Below are 21271 nucleotides of genomic sequence, written 5' to 3'. Positions count from 1 at the left end.
TCCCAACCGGTAAGAAGGACACATGCTCCACTATGTTCATAGCAGCCTTATTTATAATAGCCAGAAGCTGGAAAGAACCCAGATGCCCCTCAACAGAAGAATGGATACAGAAAATGTGGTACATTTACACAATGGAGTACTGCTCTGCTATTAAAAAGAATGAATTTATGAAATTCCTAGCCAAATGGATGGACCTGGAGGGCATCGTCCTAAGTGAGGTAACCCAATCACAAAAGAACTCACACAATATGTACTTGCTTCCTATTATTTTTGTTGTTAGAGTTGGCAGTCTGTTCTTGTGGCTGTCTCCTTTTAGGTTTATTGAAGGATTACTTTCTTGCTTTTTCTAGTGTGTAGTTTCCATCCTTGTATTTTTTTTTATGTTATTATCCTTTGAAGGGCTGGATACATGGAAAGATATTGTGTGAATTTGGTTTTGTCATGGAATACTTTGGTTTCTCCATCTATGATAATTGAAAGTTTGTCTGGGTATAGTAGCCTGGACTGACATTTGTGTTCTCTTAATGTTTGTATAACATCTGTCCAGGATCTTCTGGCTTTCATAGTCTTTGGTGAAAAGTCTGGTGTAATTCTAATAGTCCTGCCTTTATATGTTACTTGACCTTTTTCCCTTACTGCTTTTAATATTCTATCTTTATTTAATGCATTTTTTGTTCTGATTATTATGTGTCGGGAGGAATTTCTTTTCTGGTCCAGTCTATTTGGAGTTCTGTAGGCTTCTTGTATGTCCATGGGCATCTCTTTCTTTAGGTTTGGGAAGTTTTCTTCTATAATTTTGTTGACGATATTTGCTGGCCCTTTAAGTTGAAAATCTTCATTCTCATCTACGCCTATTATCTGTAGGCTTGGTCTTCTCATTGTGTCCTGGATTTCCTGGATGTTTTCACTTAAGATCTTTTTGCATTTTGCATGTTCTTTGATTGTTGTGCCCATGTTTTCTATGGAATCTTCTTCACCTGAGATTCTCTCTTCCATCTCTTGTATTCTGTTGCTGATGCTCGCATCTATGGTTCCAGGTTTCTTTCCTAGGGTTTCTATCTCCAGTGTTGTCTCTTTTTTGGGTTTTCTTTATTGTTTCTACTTCCCCTTTTAGGTTTTGTATGGTTTTGTTCAACTCCATCAACTGTTTGGTTGTGTTTTCCTGTTTTTCTTTAAGGACTGCTACCTGTTTGGTTGTGTTTTCCTGCTTTTCTTTAAGGACTTGTAACTCTTTAGTAGTGTTCTCCTGTATTTATTTAAGTGAGTTATTAAAGTCCTTCTTGATGTTCTCTACCATCATCATGAGATATGCTTTTAAATCAGGGTCTAGCTCTTCAGGTGTGTTGGGGTGTCCAGGACTGGCTGAGGTGGGAGTGCTGGGTTCTGATGATGGTGTGTGGTCTTGGTTTCTGTTANTAAGATTCTTACGTTTGCCTTTGGCCATCTGGTAATCTCTGGAGTTAGTTGTTATAGTTGTCTCTGGATAGAACTTGTTCCTCCAGTGATTCTGTTAGCCTCTATCAGCAGACCTGGGAGACTAGCTCTCTCCTGAGTTTCAGTGGTCACAGTACTCTATGCAGGCAAGCTCTCTACTTGCACGGAAGGTGCACAGATATCTGGCCTTTGGACCTGCCTCCTGGTAGAACATGAACGTCTGAAACAGGGCCTGTCTCAGAAGCTGTGCCATTATTGCCTGTCCCAGATTCTGTGCAGCTTCTGTAGTTGGCACTCTCACGTACACAGTCTAGTCTCTGAGAGATTCTGGACCAGAGATGGCTCCCTCAGGTGCTCTGGCAAATCCTTCCCAGGTGGGGTGGACACCTCTTCTCTGGCTGGGAAGGTGTCCTGATGTCTGGAGTCTGAAATGGGGTCTGCCCCAGAAACTATGCTGTTTCTGCCTGTCCCAGAAGCTATGCAGCTTCTGTAGTAGGCATTCTCACCTACACAGTCTAGTCTCTTAGAGATCCAGGATCAGAGACAGCTTCCTCAGGTGCTCTGGCAAAGCCCTCTGAGACTATTTTCTTATACTGTTTCTTTGATTTCTCTCTATATTACTCTGTATTGTACTATGTATCAGTTTCTATTTCCCTAGTTCTCCCTGCTGATCTGAATAGGGAAGGTTTCAATATTGCATTGTATAGTTTGTTAAAGGGACTTTTTTTTTTTTTAGATAATCAAATTCTTCTTACGCTGAAATAAATTGAGCTTCTTACCATAATTGATTTCATTAAATTTTTATTTTAATCTGGTAATATATTCTGATATTATGATTTGTATTGCCATCAATTTGTGTAGGATTCTAAAATCTACTTGATAATCCTATTGTTCATTCTCAGAATGTTCTTTTCTTCCCTGCAGTATCTTTACTAAGTTTTAAAATCATACTTTGTTTTATAAAATGAATTAGAGGGTGTTTCCTTTCTAATTCTCTAGGAGTATTTGTATAATACTCAGTGCTAAAGTAACAAAGTATCAGAAAATTTTCTGTGTAAAGTTTTGTAGTTATAGATTTAATTTTTTAAATAGTCAAACTCTACTCAGATTTTTATTATCTTTTGTATCAGCTTTGGTAAGTCATGTTATTTTAAGAATTTCTACAGTTCACTTGAATTCTCAAGCTTATCTGGAAAAATTTAAAAGTACATATCATGTTCCAAATATTATGACTCCTGTCCTAGCACCCAAAAGGTAGAGGCAAGAAGATCATGAGGTCAAGGCTAGCCTGGCTTACCTATTGAGATCCTGTCTCCAAACAAAACAAAACAAATTCTATCTTGAGTATTTTGAGTTTCTGGGCTAATATCCACTTCTCAGTGAGTGCATATCATGTGTGTTCTTTTGTGATTGGGTTACCTTACTCAGGATGATATCCTCCAGATCCATCCATTTGCTTAAAAATTTCATAAACTCATTGGTTTTAATAGCTGAGTAGTACTCCATTCTGTAAATGTACCACTGTGGTGCGATGGGCTATGAACAGACAGCCTGGTCTCCAGTCGAACTTAACTCTTGAACCCAGGTGGGACCCGGTGGGTGGTAATTTCCACCTACATGAGACAGAAAGCATTTGATCATGTCTCCTGGACCCCTGGCTCCTGTGGAAGTTGCTGCCCCCACAGCCCCCACAGGGGAGGTATGTGCCTATCAATCACATAGATAATGTTCCAAGCTTCTGATATTCTGGCTAAACTCCACCCCCATAGTTACTTGGCAAGAGAAAGACAGCCCAGTCCACTATAAGAGGGGCAGAGGCAGGTGGACTTCTGAGTTCAAGGCCAGCCTGGCCTACAGACTGAGTTCCAGGACAGCCAGGGCTACACAGAGAAATCCTGTCTGGAAAAACCAATATATACACAAAACAAAACAAAAATTATATACAAAGTTGAATTCACACGGTACTCTTCCTAAAATCACACTTGAAATAATTTTAAACTTAGTACTTAGCTCTGCTGTTTAAAATCTTACCAATCCATGCATCTAAACAACGTGTTCATCACGGAAGTCCTCTCTAACCCAGTTTCTGCTACCCACTCTGGGTAACAGTTCCCTTCTTTGACCACCTCTTTAATATGTTGTCTCAAGAAATGGTGTAACTAATGTTACAATTGTGTATCTGTATCTGTCCACAGCAGTAGAGAAGAGTGAGCAGATAACCTGACCTGTCTCTGCATCTGCAGGCCACAAAGCCCAATAAACACACACACACACACACACACACACACACACACACACACACACACACATTTTTAAGTCCATAATGATGGATGTTTCAAGTTGGTAATCTGGCCTGTACAGCTAGGCTCCTGGGATTTATGTTGGAAGATATTAACTGTTTCTAACTTGAGACAAACATGTCCAAGACTGTATGATTTGTGAAATTGTAGCCAGTTAGTAAAGCCGAAGTATCCCGAGAGAATTCTGAAGCAGTTCAGCTGCTGTGAATACACTCAAATCTTTTCAATAGCAGAAAATGCAAGGCTAAAATCCACAGTCTCAGGAATAAGCTTTGCTACCAAGCAGCCCATGCATTCTGCACGTTCATGATAATGTATTATGTTTGGTATAAAAGACTGTCCCAGAATATGTTCCTAAGGCTAAAGAGAGAAGTAAGTTATTTTTCTTTCTTTCTTTCTTTTTTATTTTATTGTCACTATTTGGTAGATTCAGTCCACACCTAGTGAAAAGATAAGAATATTCCAACACAAACAAAGCATTTGCTAAAGGATTGAAAACATGTGCTATTCATATCTAACTTTGATTTCTTAAAAAAAAAGAACAAAATATTGGACCATGTACCTCCTTTTAGTTTAGGGAATTCAACTCCATGAAAGACTCTAGCCCAAAGAATTTGCAAAATAGCATTTGAGTTTTCTCACTTAAATACAACCCTTTTGGATGAGTCTAACAATAACCTAGATGAGCTCTCTGTGACATAGAGTTTTAAATAAAGGATCCATGTATTCAAAACTTATAAATTTATATATTGCTAAGCAATAGGGCACAGTTTTCTGCTATTCTTAAGAGTAGTATATTTAGTGAAATCAAGTTTTATATACTTGTGGTTTGAATATGCTTGGCCCACGGAGTGGCACTATTAGGAGGTGTGGCCTTGTTGGAGAAGTATGTCACTGTGGGGGTGGGCTTTGAGACCTTCCTCCTAGCTTCCTGGAAGTTAGTCTTCTCCTGTTTGCCTTCTGAACAAGATGTAGAACTCTCAGCTCCTCCAGTACCATGCCTGCCTGGACACTGCCCTGATTCCTGCCTTAATGATAATAGATTGAACCTCTGAATCTGTAAGCTTGCCCTAATTAAATGTTGTCTTTATAGGAGTTACCTTGATCATGGTGTCTGTTCAGAGCAGTAAACCCTGACTTAAAATAATACTATTAAAAGTTACTGTTAGTTAAATTTTTTCTAGGACCTTAGGAATTAATTTAACATTTCATAATTTGTGAGTCTCCCCACACACCTAGGGAGGATTTTCACATAAGAACATGAGTAAATATGAAAACGAGTGATTCTCAGGCATTTGTGCTCCAAAAAATGCAAAATCTTTTTCATAACAAAAATAGTCCTCAATATTAAGTATTGTACTAGAAACTTACAATTGATATTGGAATTGCTTGCTTTTGACAAACAAATGACTGCAAATACTTTGGCTTATCTTTCTACTATTTAAAGATTAATTTTAAAATGTTTACTATCATTATATGTCTACTATGCCAATATCTGATGTGATCCAGATATTATAAACTATGTATAAAGGATTTACTTTCTAAAAAGCATAGAAAAATTTAAAGCAAAAAATGTGAGATCAAATTATTACCAAAATTTATTTAATATAGAAAGCCAGTCTACTACTGTTTGATATAAAGTTCTGGAAATTTTCCCTGTGAGAGCTAATCTCAGTAGTTACCTCTATTGCTTTTCTTTTATTACTTTGATTGTGATATTCTTTGTTTCTTTCTGGCATGTAAGCCCTTTCACTTACAAATCTTTGTAATGTGACAATAACTCACAGGATCCATAAATAATCACAAAGCATGAAAGTCCTTTGTCCTTTAACCCCTTTGGCATTAATAATACAATTTTTAGTCCTTAATTTGATGTCACAGTTATAATATTATGGTAATATCAAGAGCAATACATTTCTTGAAAGCTCTGACACCTGTTAGACCTAATTCACCACTGATGATTTTTCTCCTTAGGTCATAGGTCACCCACTACTCTCATACACATCTCTTGTACATCTTTCAATCTTAGATTCATTCACTAGTTCTTCAAAATGAACATGGTGATGTAATCACCTCTGAAAGCACATCTTACACATACTTCAAAGTCCCATCTTGGGAGAGCGCCTAGAAAGAAATAACCTAGGCTAGTTAATAGGTTTCTCTTCAAGGGGAAATGCCTAGACACATGGTCAAATCCTGCAACTCAATTCTCTACCCCACACACTTCTGATATAAAGAGTCACAATTAGCCCTTGGCAATGGGATTGATGGAAGATCAGAAATGAATCATATGGTAGGCTGTAACAGCACCAGCATCAGACAGAGGATATATGATCTGGTCTTTTCTCTGTTAGTAATAAGGTGAGGTGAATGAGTAAACAGTATTTAGGAGCCTCAACTTTTCCACTAATTGGGAAGGTTAGATTTGATGGACATCTATTCTTACAGAAGTGTAGACTGACATCAGAGATGGGCATTCTTCAAAGGAGCCTTGTGCTCAGTATAATCAAGCAGATCTTGTTTCTGAAGAACTAAGTAGTGATTTTATTATGTGGATATTTTAGAAAATTATCAGGATCATTTCCTTCAGTCTAGCAATGGATAATAATTCCACCATTTAAGCCAGCACTCTGGTTTATTTGTCTGTTCATATACAAGTATACAGTTGATTTGTCTTTCTTGAAAATTTGTCACCACATCAATGAATAAAAAACTCAAATATAGTAATAAGTAGAATTTTCCCAGAGTCATTTTACTACATTTTATTAAAAAAATACTTTTTAAAAAAATTTCATTTGAAGCTAAGACTCATGCATATACTTTCTAACTCTATACTCCATAATGAGTTGTTGTGTTCCTACTGTTGAGATTAAAAACATTAGGTCAAGACAAGCAGATAGCTCAGCAAAAGCACTGAGTTATGAGCAGTTTTCACAGCCCTTTATCTACATATTTCTCTCTTGTTCAGAGGCACCCTTGAAAATAAGTACTTTCATCATATAGGAGACTATGATCAGAATATCCTAGTAGGCACAGAAAGCAGAATGAATTTGGAACCCCAAATGAACATCTCTAGACAGTTAACACAATTAGACTTCTACAGTTACTTGGAGAATGCAAGATAGGTCAATTGAGATTATACATTATAAGAAAGATAAGCATAATAGTACATGAGATTATTCAGTCTGAGAAACAAAAATATTAAAGAAAAAGACAAAGTAAAAGTAACTTAGAGATTCTTGAGTCACTGGCAAGAGTATGTATATTTTGGGGCGTCCAGAAGAGACATAGGGATAAGAAGGGCAGAGTTTGTGAATAAGCAATGATAAAACAGCAACAAAACAACCTTGTTAAAGAAACAGTAATTTAGATAACACAAAGCTCTAAGATGTTCATATCTTTATAGAGTTTGTCAAAAGACAATCCTGGAAGTATCTAGAGAAAAACATCGCACCATCTACAAAAGGTCCCCAGTGAGACCAGTATCTAACTTCTCCACAGGAAGCACAAAGGGAAGAAGACAATGCATGGCAGTGCTTCAAATGCAGAGCAGTGTTGGCGGTTTGCTTACAGGAGACAGTGTAGAACATCACCAAATAGGTTAAGCAGCAGCTTCACAGTGGTGTAATTAGAAATCACTGCTGTGTAAATCATACTAAATGATTTATTTAGTATTTTCTAAATATCCACCTCTTCTTACATCCTGAGCCTTTCTTTCCGCCTGCTTGTCTGGATTTCTTTTGTATCTTCAGTTGACCTGTTCCCTTGCTCCTGATGAGGCCATGTCTACTCCTTTTCTCACCAGCTGCCTCGCCCTTGTGCTACTGTAGCTTTTCACCAAATCTGTAAATCTCCTCTAAGAGCTTATCTCCAAAGAGTTGATTTTCAAATCTTTACGGTTTATAAATATTGCAGTTCTTACATTTACCTAGGATAGGGCCCAGTGAATTTTAATAAGAAAGGCCAGTTTCTACAGCAATGTAAGTTCCAAACAAATAGGGAGTTCCCCTTTAAACCCTTTTAGTTGAGACTTGAATGCTAGTCTTCATATGGATAACTATGTTTTCTTTTCTTTTTTTCGTTTTTTTTTTTTTTTTTTTTCGAGACAGGGTTTCTGTGTCTAGCCCTGGCTGTCCTGGAACTCACTTTGTAGACCAGGCTGGTCTCGAACTAAGAAATCTGCCTGCCTCTGTCTCCCGTGTGCTGGGATTAAAGGCGTGCGCCACCACCGCCCGACCGGATAACTACCTTTTCAACTAAAGCGCATGGAGAACAAACTTCCTGGCTTTCTCCACGTCTGTAGAACACAGGTTTTTCGTATTGTGGCAACTCCTAAGGTGCTAGGCTTTGTACAGTAGAGCCTTCCTAAGGATACAGTGTGTCTCTGTGATTTTTAGATCATAGTCAGTATTGAGACACTGACTTCCTCTGTGTTTCTAGAACCTTGAGCCATTTCTGACATCTCAATGCATAATTGCATAGATAGCTTCAATCTATAGTTCTGTTCCTTGTTTGTTTTCTGAGACAGTTTCTGGCTGTGTATCCCAGACTGGCCACAAACTTAGGATCCTGTTCTTGCAGCCTCTAGGGTCCTGACATGACAGCTGTGAGTCATATGCCTAGCTGGTATTTGTTTATTTGGGACATCTATTGTTTTGTGGATTTGCTTGGAGACTTTTTCTGCCTTTCTGTATCTGGTTTTAGTTCTTTAAAAGTTTGTGGTGTTAAAGATGGAACTTAGGGTTTCATGAATTCTTTTTTTAAATATTTTTTTATTACGTATTTTCCTCAATTACATTTCCAATGCTATCCCAAAAGTCCCCCATACCCTCCCCCCAACTCACCTATCCACCCATTCCCACTTTTTGGCCCTGGTGTTCCCCTGTACTGGGGCATATAAAGTTTGCGTGTCCAATGGGCCTCTCTTTCCAGTGATGGCCGACTAGGCCATCTTCTGATACATTTCATGAATTCTAAGTGAACCCTGTTAATAGAACTATTCTACAGCAAGATCACTTAATATTCACACACTAACACTTTTTTAAAAAAAATAGAAGATACAATTAAAGAATGCTGACTGATATTTAAATGTTGACTTTATAAACTTCAATGTGGAGGGCCTGCCCTTGTTTCTGTTTATACCCACTCAATCCAACATTAGTCCTCTTTCTTCTTCTATCTCATGTCTTACATGCAAAATTGACTTCTACCTCTAAGAACGAGGACTTAGAGAAGCAAGGGCCAATATGAAAGCAATGCTAAAACCAACAACCTCTAATTCATTGAACTTTACATTACTTACCACTTATAGTTTTTAAAATAAGCAAAAAAAATCTAAATCACCAAGGATTTATTGAAAATGCAAGTAATAGAATCCTATGCAATGCACAGAGCTTCTGATTCAACATTCTGAAGTACTGCTGTAGATCTTGACATCTGGAGTTAATTCACTTAGTGTCTTTGGATTATAATCTGTGAGATCCAAACATACATGTGCACTGTTGACATGAGTTTGTTTACACTGTAGCTTAGAGTTTGTTAGTAAAAGATAATAAAGAGGAAATCTCCCTAACCAAGTGCTCTGCTTGCTTAGAATCAAAACATATAAAGATTTCCCTTCAGTTGTTCCAAAGTGTCTTTCTAATAGGTGTGTATTTAAAAACAAAAATAAGCAAACAAAAAAGCTATTTGAACTGAAATTCCATTTTAAAGCAATGCAATTAGAAATGTGCACCCACTGCAAAGATCCTGAGATTGTTTTTGAAAATTCCTTTCATAATGGGTTTGTCCCAAGAGAAATTAAATAATTTATAACATTACCTAGGCATTATTTATAAAACGCTCAATCAAAAACAGGGAGTTCCTGCTGGGGAGATGAACTTGGTCCCTTGAACATTTGTAAGTTGACCGGATATAAAGTGTATACTCTGAGGAAGATGCTCAGTTCAAACAAACTTTTGCCATTCATTTCCTTTCACTGAGAAAGTAGATGTGGTGATGGAACTGTGAGTCACCAGCTGTTGTACAAACCACATACATGGAATGCAAGTAAACAAGATGCCAGAGCTTCAGGAACTCCAACTTGTTCACATCATAGCACCTGGTTATTAGAAGCCACTCTTGAAAATATTTGCCTGTCCATGCTTTGAGTCCAACTACAATGCAGGCTAACATTTCATTTTTAGATGGTTCTTATTACCACCTAATCATATTCAATCCCTATTTTATCCCATCAATTTGCCATTGTTAAGGCTCACCTCTTTGTACAGCATTGCTGAGATAAATATTTTTGGTCTTAGGTCTGATTACAAGAATTAAGAAATGGCTTCCTTTAGAATGACAACTCAGGAAAATCCACAAGCAAAACCATGTATCCAAGATTACAATTGCAGTGTTGCTATGTATAATGTTCATAATAATATTATTAAATGTAAATTTTCCTTATTAAGCAAGCTGGAGAGCACCAAAGCTCCCTATCATTCATTTAGTCAATGGTTCATATTGAGTCACACTTCTCATCCTGGTGGAGGCTTGTTAAGTTTTCAAACAAGATAAAGAAAGTATTCATTTTCACTTTATCAGAAAGAGAAAATTCTAATGTATTGTCAGAAGTTTGAGAAAATTATGTGCAAAAAACCCAACCCTTACTAAATGTCAAAACTTGAAGAAAGTTCCGAGGATCTTTTTCTCCTTTATATTGCTTGGCTATGTAGTCGTCTTAAAGCTGGTCACAAACATGAGCTTCAGGAAAGGACATAACCCTGCATCAGGATCACTTACAATACACTGTTACAGATCATTTTGTTATATTCAGGGTTTAGTGCATTAGCACAGTCACACAGATGCAGCTAGTAAATGGCATCCTATAAGAATGTTGGTTTGGCCACATTCAGGCACCTTTGTTTGATTTGATAGCTCAACTAACTAAAATCATACATGTAGTCTGACTATATAATATTTGCAAAGTTGTTTGTGGTTTTTAATTCAAATTTCATAAAGGCTTCCAAAGAATTTAATGCAAATGACTGAATACAACAGTAATATATGAGCTCATATCTTTTTAATTATGTATGGACAGGCCAGGGGGAAAGCAGGGTTATATGTGTGTGCCTGCTTTTTCTATGCATGTCCCAGGTTGCTGGTAATTACTTCATATTTAGAAATTGCCCTCCTTTGTACTCCATGCTCTTTGTTCAAGACTATTTTATTAATAATGTAAATTATAAGTGTAATCCCTCATATAGCAATTACCCAATTTATGATAGTTTAAAATATCCAAACACTACCAAGTCATCATTAACATTATCCTGCAGAATTCATAGGATATTTTAGCTGGACATTCCTCCGTTGTTATCAAGAAAAAACTATTCATATTTCAAAAGTTAGCTTATCAACCTCTCTATGACAATTAGGATAACACTGAGCCAATGGTATTGTGGAGTTGGTTAAAAAGTCATTTGATTTGAACGTGGAATCTACTTACGTTTGTCTTGCTCTGTTTCAATTCCTTCACTTTCTGTGTCACTTGGTAAAAGCCATGGCTGATGCACAACCTGCAATTGCTTCAAAGACTCATCCTGTCAGAGAAAAGATTATTTTAGATTAAAGTCTAGGTTGATATCACACTCACCAATGAGGTTGAGCAATTCAGTTTCCATAAAGTCCATGTTCAAAGCACTAAAACCTTCCCCACAGCAGGGTGATAATTGAAGCTTAAATTCCCTTTTCATGTCATATTTATGAATCTCTTAACCCTAAAGCCATTTCATATTTTCTTTAGAAATATTTGGGCAGTAAGAATTAAATCTAGTCTATTATCCTTCTGAGGAATGTTTTATATAAATGCTCTTGGAAATAACATTACAAAATGCACAAGATAAAGTTGGATAGAAGTAGCCTTTATCAGGTAAAGACTTTAACTTCTTTATAGGAACCGAGATTAGTATGATTGACACCTGCTTCCTGTCTTTACTCCTGCAGTATTTTTTCCTGCCTTCTCTCCTTTCCTGCTGTCTTATTTCTTTGGTCTCAATCTACTGAGTTGAAGGGATTTCACCATGTAACTTTCCTGAGTATGCCAGTACTACAGATACAAACGACCACACTCATCTTCAATTCTGTTTCAGTTAAAATATTTCATATATACATCTTTACTCTGTTCTTTCCTTTCTGTTGAGGAACGTACATACACCACCATTTCTTCTTTTTTCTTCACTAAAGGACATCTATGAAATTTCAAGGAACAACTTTCTTATGTTTTCTATGTCTCCTTTTAAGTCATTTTTGGGAGAAATTTTAAAGAAGTTGTATGATGGAATTGTTTCTGTGCTTATAATTTTTGTTTGTTGTTGGGGTTGTCTCATTGTCCATGGGTAAGATTGGATTTAAGTTACATTCTGATCCCTACTGTTTTCTTTCCGCTTCTATTCCGTCATCTGTAATTATCAGGTAGCTCCTGAGCATTGTCAGCATTGTTGTGATCTAACACAGTGTTTTACACTGAACTTCTTTATCTCTCTTCTACACGACAACATGCTTGAGGACCCGATTAGTACCTAAACTGAGAGTTTTCCCTTACCCTACAGGCAAGTTGCTTCTCAATTTCTTTATACCCTTAATGGATCAATATACAACTACATAGTAAGTGTCCAGTGACATTTTCTTGTCTCAGCAATAACATGAACTCTGTAAAGGCACAGATAGGCTTTTGCAACTGGTCATTCCAGGAATGTATGAAGAATGTAGGCCACAAAGTAGGCACTTATGTAGGAGAAAATAAGAAAGAAGAAGAGGGCCATTAGGAACAAAGGAGCTTGAAAGTGTAAATTCATCCTTAAAACTCAGAAACAATATTTTTAAATACAAAAACATGTTTACATATTTTAGTAAAAATACTCTTTACAAAAAAGTAAAAATCCATAAGGTCTGTCATTTGAAATACTTGACCTTCGAAATTAATTTATTATTTTCTCCATTTTTTTCCTGCAGTTTAGGGTACTTTGCTCTCTGTTGCTCTGACAAATGCTAATAATATGAAACTTAATTCTCATATTTCTAAGAAACATGCAATACCAGACATTAATTGTCAGTTTTGCTTAACATAGCTCCCATGGATGAGAAATACACTATGCACAAACCCTTAATTTAATGGTAAATTCCTGAGGTGTTCAGTCTTTGTTCAGATTTTTCCAAATCACATACTTTTCCAGGAGTGTGGGATATAGGATGAATGGGTAAAACATAGGGACATTTCAAAGCAGTTAACTAGTGCTGTACAGCATTATAGTAAATATACGATATTGCATACTGGTTGAAAGAGCAGGCTATGTGCCACTATGAACATTTTTGTATACTCCAGTGAAAAAGACCAGGGAACCTAAGGATGGTCAATAGATTATGAAGAAAATACATAAATGCATTAAAGGTAAATAAAGCACACTTAAAGGGGTGGAAAATAAAATGCTGACCATGTAATTCTGGAGGTTCATGGAGTATGTAAAATTAGAGACTTAATGGACAGCATAGAGGGACTTTATTTTAACTGATAGTTCATTACAGACTTATATCAGAATTGGGTTAGTTACTTCAATATAAAATACATATCTATGAATCCTTATTGCTAAAAATAAGTGACTCAATAAAAGAGTGTGTGAGTGAGTGATCATAGGCAAATATACATATAAGAAGAATCTGGACAGAAGGATGGATACAGAAAATGTGGTTCATTTACACATTGAATAGTACTTGGCTATTAAGAATGAGGACATCCTAAGTCTTGCAGGCAAATGGATGGAACTAAAAATATCATCCTAAGTGAGGTAACTCAGACCCAAAAGGACATGCATGGTATGTACTCACTAATAAGTGGATATTAGCAAAAAAAGAAGAAGAAGAAGAAGAAGAAGAAGAAGAAGAAGAAGAAGAAGAAGAAGAAGAAAAAGAAAAAGAAAAAGAAACAGAAAAAGAAAAAGAAAAAGAAAAAAGAAAGAAAGTACAGAATACCCATGATACAGTCCACAGAACTCAAAACACTCAACAAGCTGAAGTTCAGACTTGGGAGGGAGAAGAAAGCAATCACAACTGGAGAGGGAGAGAGGGAAGGGGGTGGGGGAAGAGAGGGGGAGAGGAACTTAATGTGGTATTAGGTAAGGGAAAAGGACTGAAGCCCTGAGGGCCAGCAGAAAGAATGGAAACAGGCAACCTCAGAAGATAGGATGTTGAGGGTACCCTCCAGAATGTACCAGATATCTGGGAGGTGAGAGAAGAGATCTCAGGGCTCAAGGGGAGGGACCTTAGATAAAAGTAGGGAGAGGAAACTTATATAGCCCACCTCCAGCAGGAACACAAAGCATCAAGTGAGGGATGTGGTTGCCATCCCACAGTCACAACTCTGACCCATAATTGTTTCCACCTGAAAGAATTACAGGGATGGTAATGAAGAGGAGCTTGTGGAAAAGAAGGTCCAGCAACAGGCCCAAGGTGGGATTCAGCTCAAGGGGAGGTCCCAAGGCCTGACACTGTTACTGAGGCTATGGATCACTCACAAAAAGGGATCTATCATGACTGCTCTCCAGAAGACCCAACAAGCAGCTGAAAGAGTCAGATGCAGATATTTGCACCCAACAAATGGACAGAAGCAGCTGACCCCTGTTGTTGAATTAGGGAAGGCTGAAAGAAGCTGAGGAGAAAGGTAATCCTATAAGAGGACCAGTAGTCTCAATTAATCTGGATTCCCAAGATCTCTCAAACACTGGACCACCAAACAAACAGCATACAGCAGTTGATATGAGGCCCCCAACACACATACAGTAGAAGACTCCAAGTCTGTGTTCATTCAGAGATGATGCACCTAATCCTCAAGAGACTAGAGGCCTCAAGGAGTTTAGAGGTCAGGTGTGGTGGGGACTAGGAACATCCACGTGGAGACAAGGGGGTAAGGAGAAGGTGTAGGATATGGAACCGTGGGAGGGTGGACGGGGTGGGGGAATAAAATATGGAGTGTAAAAAATAAATAAATTAATTAAAAAAGAGAAGACTCTGGATAATTTATATACACACACTGCGCTTATATGAAACCCCCACTCTGAGGTGTGGGGAATAAATTCACAGCAGAGTAAACTGACAATCACCACTGCAAACCAAGCAATCAAGGGCAGTCAGTCAGTCTTACAGACCCTGGTCGTTCATCATTTGTAATGGATGGAAACAGGAGTTTTGTCTCAATGTTGTTCTTTTCAAAATATACTGTATTATATAAGTACATGTATGATTCTAAGCAATAGAACTAAAGATGGTGACTCATGACATGAAATACAAATTTTTTTCATAAGATCTTAGAACAAAGTAGACTTTGCTTTTATGCTAAACTTTTCTTTAATAAACCAGGTCAATTGGCAATCTGCACAATGCATAGATTTCATTACAAACATAGCATCAATGAGCAATTGTGACAAATGTCCCATAATATATTTGTAATAATGTGAGGTGGTAATACTAGTTGGAATCAGAGTGGGAGAAACTATGTTATATCTTTGCAATAATTCTGTGACTCTAACACTAGAGCAAAAATAAGGCATTTATTTTAATAGTTGAAGCAAAAGAAACCCAATCTTGGAAGATTTAAAAAAAAAAAAAAAGCTTGAGGTTTTTTTTTGTTTTTTTGTTTTGTTTTGTTTTCCCCCAGCAACTCTTAAAAACATTTCGTGAGATGGGTTCCACTGCAAAATGTTTTTGACCCAGTGTGAGAAATCCTGGCTGGTCCAAAGCCCTTGAGTTCCCTTCTGTGTTAGTTACCCTTCCGGTGAAAGCATACCACACAGAAGAAACTTAAGGAGAAATGGTTTCCTGTGTTGTATGGTTTCAGTCCATCATCGTGGTAAAGAAATGACAGAGGCACTTGATAATAGTAGCCCACAATAGTGGATGTTCATGTGGTGATAGACAGGAAAGCAAAGAGAGCAGAATTTAGCCACAAATGGGAGCAGTCTTCAAAAGTCACCTAAATGTCATAAAAGCCCTACAGCCTAATGGCCACAGATTTAAAACAAAACAAAACAAAACAAAACAAAACAAAACAAAACAAAACAAAACAAAACAAAACCAACCAGTTCCATATAAAACATTCAAACCATGAGTCTACAGACTTTCAGATTTAGACTGTACCACCCTCTTAATGCTGATAGAGAAAGGGAAGATATTGAGTTAGATAATGCGTGGTGCTTCGCAAGCAGGTCAATCTAGGTCCTCACTCTTCAGAAAGTTGAATGGGAAAGATTATAGTTGGGTTTTCTAAAGGAAATTTAGCACCAAAACAAGTTATTCAATCTTGGAATATGTAACTTACATGGAAATGGATGTTTATTTTTAGGATTGAATTTAATTGTTCAATTTCTGTCAACTATGAGATTTGGCTTTGCAGAGCTGCTCGAAGAAGCTGTACAAATATGAAAATTCTGGGTTTATTGTCTTGAAAATCCTCCCCTCTCTGTGTGTGTGTGTGTGTATGTGTGTGTGTGTGTATGTATGTGTGTGTGTATGTGTGTGTGTGTGTGTGTGTACATGTGGAGAAACACTATTTCAGGTATCAAAGAGAGAAAATCACAATCCTGAAAATTCTCAAAGCATATTGTGAAGTCCTCTGTTTTTAAAGAAGGAAAATTGAAAAATGGTTTTAGATTTCTAAGAAGAAATCAAAGGCCGCGTGGAGCTTTTCAATCACAACACAGCACAAAATATCCAAGGAAAACAATGTTAATTAATTTAGAAAAGTGTTTTTGTTTTTTATCTTCTTGTCCCAAATGTTAAAATCCATTTTGTAAGAAAGAATATTACTAATAAGTCATAAGGTTTGTTATTTTTCCCACAATGGCTCAGATATTAAGCAATATAAGCAACTAACTTCCTTGCCTCGCTCCTGAGTAAAGAAGGCTCAGCCAGCCTTGGTTTATTGCAAGTGGTGCACAGCAGAGATGGAACTCAGTGGAGCTGTGGAGAACTTTACACTGTTGACATCGACTTGTGATGACAGAGCAAGTATCACTATCAGAGGACTTCATGGTTGTACTTTAGCTTTCCCTAAACTAGAGCTAGAAATAGAAACCCACAGTTTGCCTACCTCTGATCAACAAGAGCAGTGCATGTCTGAAACTCACCCATCAGCCTGCATATAATTCTTTGTGATCAGGTCAAGAAGTTAAAATCCTGAACATTTTTCAAAAACAAGAACTGATGTGTTCCTTCTCATTAAGTTTACTCAAAAAGTCTGCAGTTATTAAGCTATATTTCAGTGTAGCCAAATGTTTTCATATTACTAAGAACAAGCTCTCAGTGCTGCTTTTAGAAGAAATATCATTCATCCTTTTAAAAACATTCTCTTTTTTTGCCCTAAGTATAGCAAATACTCAGGGACCTGGGTGATGGGCACTAGTGGCATGGATGAATAGCTACTAGTCCTGAATCAACAAATCCTTCTCTCTGCTTACAGAGTAAGAGCTTTATAAGCTAGCAGTATTGTTATTTCATATGTATAACTTATTTTTGGATTCTCAAACTGCTATAAATCACTGATTTATGTTACACCTGACAATAGAAGTTCAGATTAGTTAGAGGAAAAAAGTGTTCCTTTGTGAAAATATTTTAATTCTAAATTAGCGATGTTTACCCATTGGATATGAACATGTAAATACATACTGACAATGGTTCCAGTTATTTTCTGAACTCTCAAGTCATAGATTCCCTCTAAATAGATGTTCTGTGGAGTATTGTACAATAAGAGCAAGCAAGTTAGCTCAATGGATAATGACATTCCTCACCAAACCTGATGATGTATGTAAAAAAAAAAAATTAGTCTGCTCCAGATATATTTCACAGACTGCTTCACATGACAAAGAATTAACTCTGTACTTCTTTGAAAGTAGAATTTCCTCTAAGTCATTTATGCATTTAGTTGGCAATGTTAATAATACTGCCTTTTAGCACTTGTTAACAAATTATCTCACAATGACTATGAAATCATTAATTTCTTTTTTATGAATAATGTTTCTGTGGTCCAATTATTTGGGAACCACAAAAAGCAATTGGAATATAAGAATACAGAGTTAACTATGTCCAGGAGCTGTAACTTTTAATGAATAGATTCTGAGAAAAAAAGGAAAAAGTTATAAGTAAAGTATAAAAAATATAATGAATTGTCAAAAAAAAAAAAAGAAAAAAGAAGGGAAAAGTAAAAACTGATTCAAAACTACTTCAGAAAATTTGACCATCTCTCCTATTTTCTCTTCTGTGTTGAGGACTTGGAGAGCCCACCACTGCACTAGGCAAGCCTTTCTACTTAATGACTTCTTTCCCAGAGAAAGGAACAAAGCATTTTATAATCCATGAAAACTTAGTCATTTCCCAGCATTCCCTTGTAGGCACTTGCTTCTCTGGCTGCATGAGTCATTTATATATCAGCTATATCACACTATGTAGTTTGTAAAATATAGTAACACCACAAATGAGCCTTGTCTATGTAGATGCAAACTGTGTCCATTGTAAAGGTGGTTGATTGTTAGCCTGTGGAGATGGATTTAATTTGGCCAATTTTTCCATCTATTTATAATGTCATTTTAACATTCTTTGTTTGCTCTTTTATATGATTGAAGTCATCTTTTATTGGTCATAACATATAACTTGTTCCATCATTAATTTACTCTTTCTATACATTTGACATGTATTTCTCTATGTGTATTTGTGTGTGTGTGTGCGTGTGTATGTGTGTGGTTGTGTGTGTGTGTGTTCATGTGTATAAGTGTGTGGAGGGTGCACATGTGTGGAGAAGGAGTAGAGGACAACCTCAGGTGTGATTACTGTCATATCACCTACTATGTGTTTGAGGCAAGGTCTGTCCCTAGCCTGAAGCTCACCAAGTAGGCTAAGCTGGCCCAAGGGGTCAAGCTTGTCAATGCATCCCCAGCTATTTAGCTACAAATTTCTTCCCCCACATTTAGGTGTTTTGCTTTTTAACATGGATTCATGGATGGAATTCTTATTCTCGAACGTACAAGGCAATCAATTGACCAACTGAGGTATCTCCTGAGCCAGACTTGTTTTTATATGTCTACGAGGGTATGAATATAAGCTTTTAAAAATTGTTATTTAACAAGGAATGTCAAAATATTAATTGGCAATGGCAAAAAAGGATTTTATTTTGCAAAACAATATAATTGCCTAGTTTCCCGAAGACAATAAACTATGATAGTGATAATAGTTAATTTGATTTTCTAAAAGTTAGTACATCTGAAGAGCAAAATGTATATTATCCATTTTCTATAAGTAAATGTGCCTTTTCCATCTGAAATATAGCTGGGAACTCATTTACATTGAAGGTCACAGAGTTCAACCCCGGGGAGTCAGACAGGCCTGAGTGGGTATAAGTGATCTGGAGCCCCCGTGCTGCACAGAATCAGTCCCTCTCCAGTTCAGATGGTGCAGCTGGCAAACCGAGCCCAAGAGCTGGGAAAGCCTTCATCTTTCCAGTGCTGTTTCCTGGCTGGCGCCCTTAGAGGCGACAAAGCTGCCACTTGTCATTCTGAGTGAGTTCACACCGCATGTGCTGGTTGCTGTTCTGTCATAAGGCCTTCACCACCTTTGTGAAGTCGTGACTGCTTCATGAAAAGTTTCAGAAACAGTTGCCTTGACTCTAGTTCTCCAGAGCTTTTTCACTGTTGCGGTGGCTAGCACTTCATAGATGCCTGTGTCCACACCACAACTCCCTACCAGTCTAGGGCATTTTAAGGCTGTGCATTATGCTCATCCCACACTATGATCTGGGTAATGTGGTATTTTGAGAACATTAGTTTTCTTATAAAAGGTATGACAATAAAGATTTAGAAATACTTAAATTTAATAAATTGTTTTTAATTCACTTTATCGATCAGCATTAGTGTTATGATTGTAGATGATAAAGTATATTTTGAAATTATTTCTAACTTGAGTTGTCAAGTAACTCACATGTGAAGACCATGTAATCTCTTAAATTTAACGTTGAGAGATATTTTGAAGATCTGGAAATAGATTCATTAAGTATCTTATATTTTACTTGCTAAAAGATCTAAAGCCCAAAGAACTAAATGTCAGCTGGGTATGACGGTACATTTCTTTAATACCAGCACTTGGAGAGCAGAGGCAGGCATATTTCTGTGAGTTCAAAGCCAGCTTTGTGTACATAGTGAGTTGCAGGAAAGCCAGGGCTGCATAAAGAGACTTTGTCTCAACCCTCCTCCTCAAAAAAATCTAAATGCTAGATTAAAATAGTAGATTAAAAATTGATTATATAGAATAAGACTAGGTTTATTATTACATAGAATATTATTATATATAAAATATTTTTACATAAATTATATTGCCTCGGTTCTTCTATTTAGATCTCAACACAATTGCTTAATGTCATGTGGTTATAATTCATGTACAATATATGTAAGCAAGTAAGTAAATAAATCAATAAATAAGACAAAAAACCCCAATCCCGGGGTGGAAAAAAAAACCCTAACCCCACCAGAAGGAAACAAAACAAAAAACAGAGAGGGTGATATGTTAAAAATTGTTCAAAGTTTAACAATAAATGTGACATACATTAAAGCATAGTTTATTTGAGTTTTAGTCGGTGCTAAATAAAAACAAATGTTTGCAAGCTCAGTTTTCATGTCAGTGCTTCTAACATTCACAAATATTAGGTTTTCCTTTTGTTTGGTCATCCTATAACATGAAAAGTAAAGTAAAATCTCAAATGAAAAAAGAAAAAAAACAGAAAATATTGTAATTTTATATCTTGTGTTTTAAACAGATTATCAATGGAGACTTTAAATGTGTATTTTCTAAAAACCAAATGTATACAAATTTAGAAGAAAAAAATTAAATTAAATTAAATTAATTCATAAGTCACTAATCAAGGCCACATAACTTTATTGTGATGGTAATTTGTTGCTTTATGAAACAGCTAATATGTAAGCATCATCCAATTGGAAGTGAAAATTCCACACACTTGTAGACCATGAGGATGGATAGGCAACATTTACACTACCTGGTTCACACAGACTAGCAAAGCACACAGGGAGAGTCAATAATGATTCTCATAAACTGAAGACATTTATACTCCCAAGAATAAAGCAGATCATGTCTGAGAACAGAGGAATAAACAAAGTTTTAATGTACTGATAGAGTTGTCTTCCCTTTCTAGACTACAGAATGAGAGTGGGCTTTCCCATGATGCATGTCTTCAACTGTAGCAAAAACTCTGGTAGAATCATTATATCTAGGGTAAACATTAGAATGAAATAGTTTTCTAGAAGTACTGTGACCTTAAAAAAAAAATCACTATAGAAAACAGAGATTGAAGGGAGCTAAAACCATCCAGTGGAAGAAAGACAGCATTTTCAACAAATGGTGCTGGCACAACTAGTTGTTATCATGTAGAAGAATGCGAATTGATCCATTCCTATCTCCTTGTACTAAGGTCAAATCTAAGTGGATCAAGGAACTTCACATAAAACCAGAGACAC

General features: G+C 36.6%; 1 protein-coding gene across 7 annotated transcripts in view; it reads right to left on the bottom strand.

Annotated features, from left to right (window-relative positions):
* C1H8orf34 (chromosome 1 C8orf34 homolog) overlaps nucleotides 1-21271 on the bottom strand; it is a 488137-nt gene that overhangs the window by 12415 nt on the left and 454451 nt on the right. For all 7 annotated transcript variants that reach the window (XM_021165867.2, XM_021165882.2, XM_021165875.2 and 4 more), the window contains one exon: nucleotides 11218-11311. In XM_021165867.2, coding sequence (XP_021021526.1) covers nucleotides 11218-11311 — 94 coding nt within the window. The remainder of the gene's footprint in view (nucleotides 1-11217; nucleotides 11312-21271) is intronic.

This window comes from Mus caroli, chromosome 1 (genome assembly GCF_900094665.2).
Source record: "Mus caroli chromosome 1, CAROLI_EIJ_v1.1, whole genome shotgun sequence".
NCBI classification, from domain to species: Eukaryota; Metazoa; Chordata; class Mammalia; order Rodentia; family Muridae; genus Mus; species Mus caroli.
This window is presented reverse-complemented; position numbering and strand designations above follow the sequence as displayed.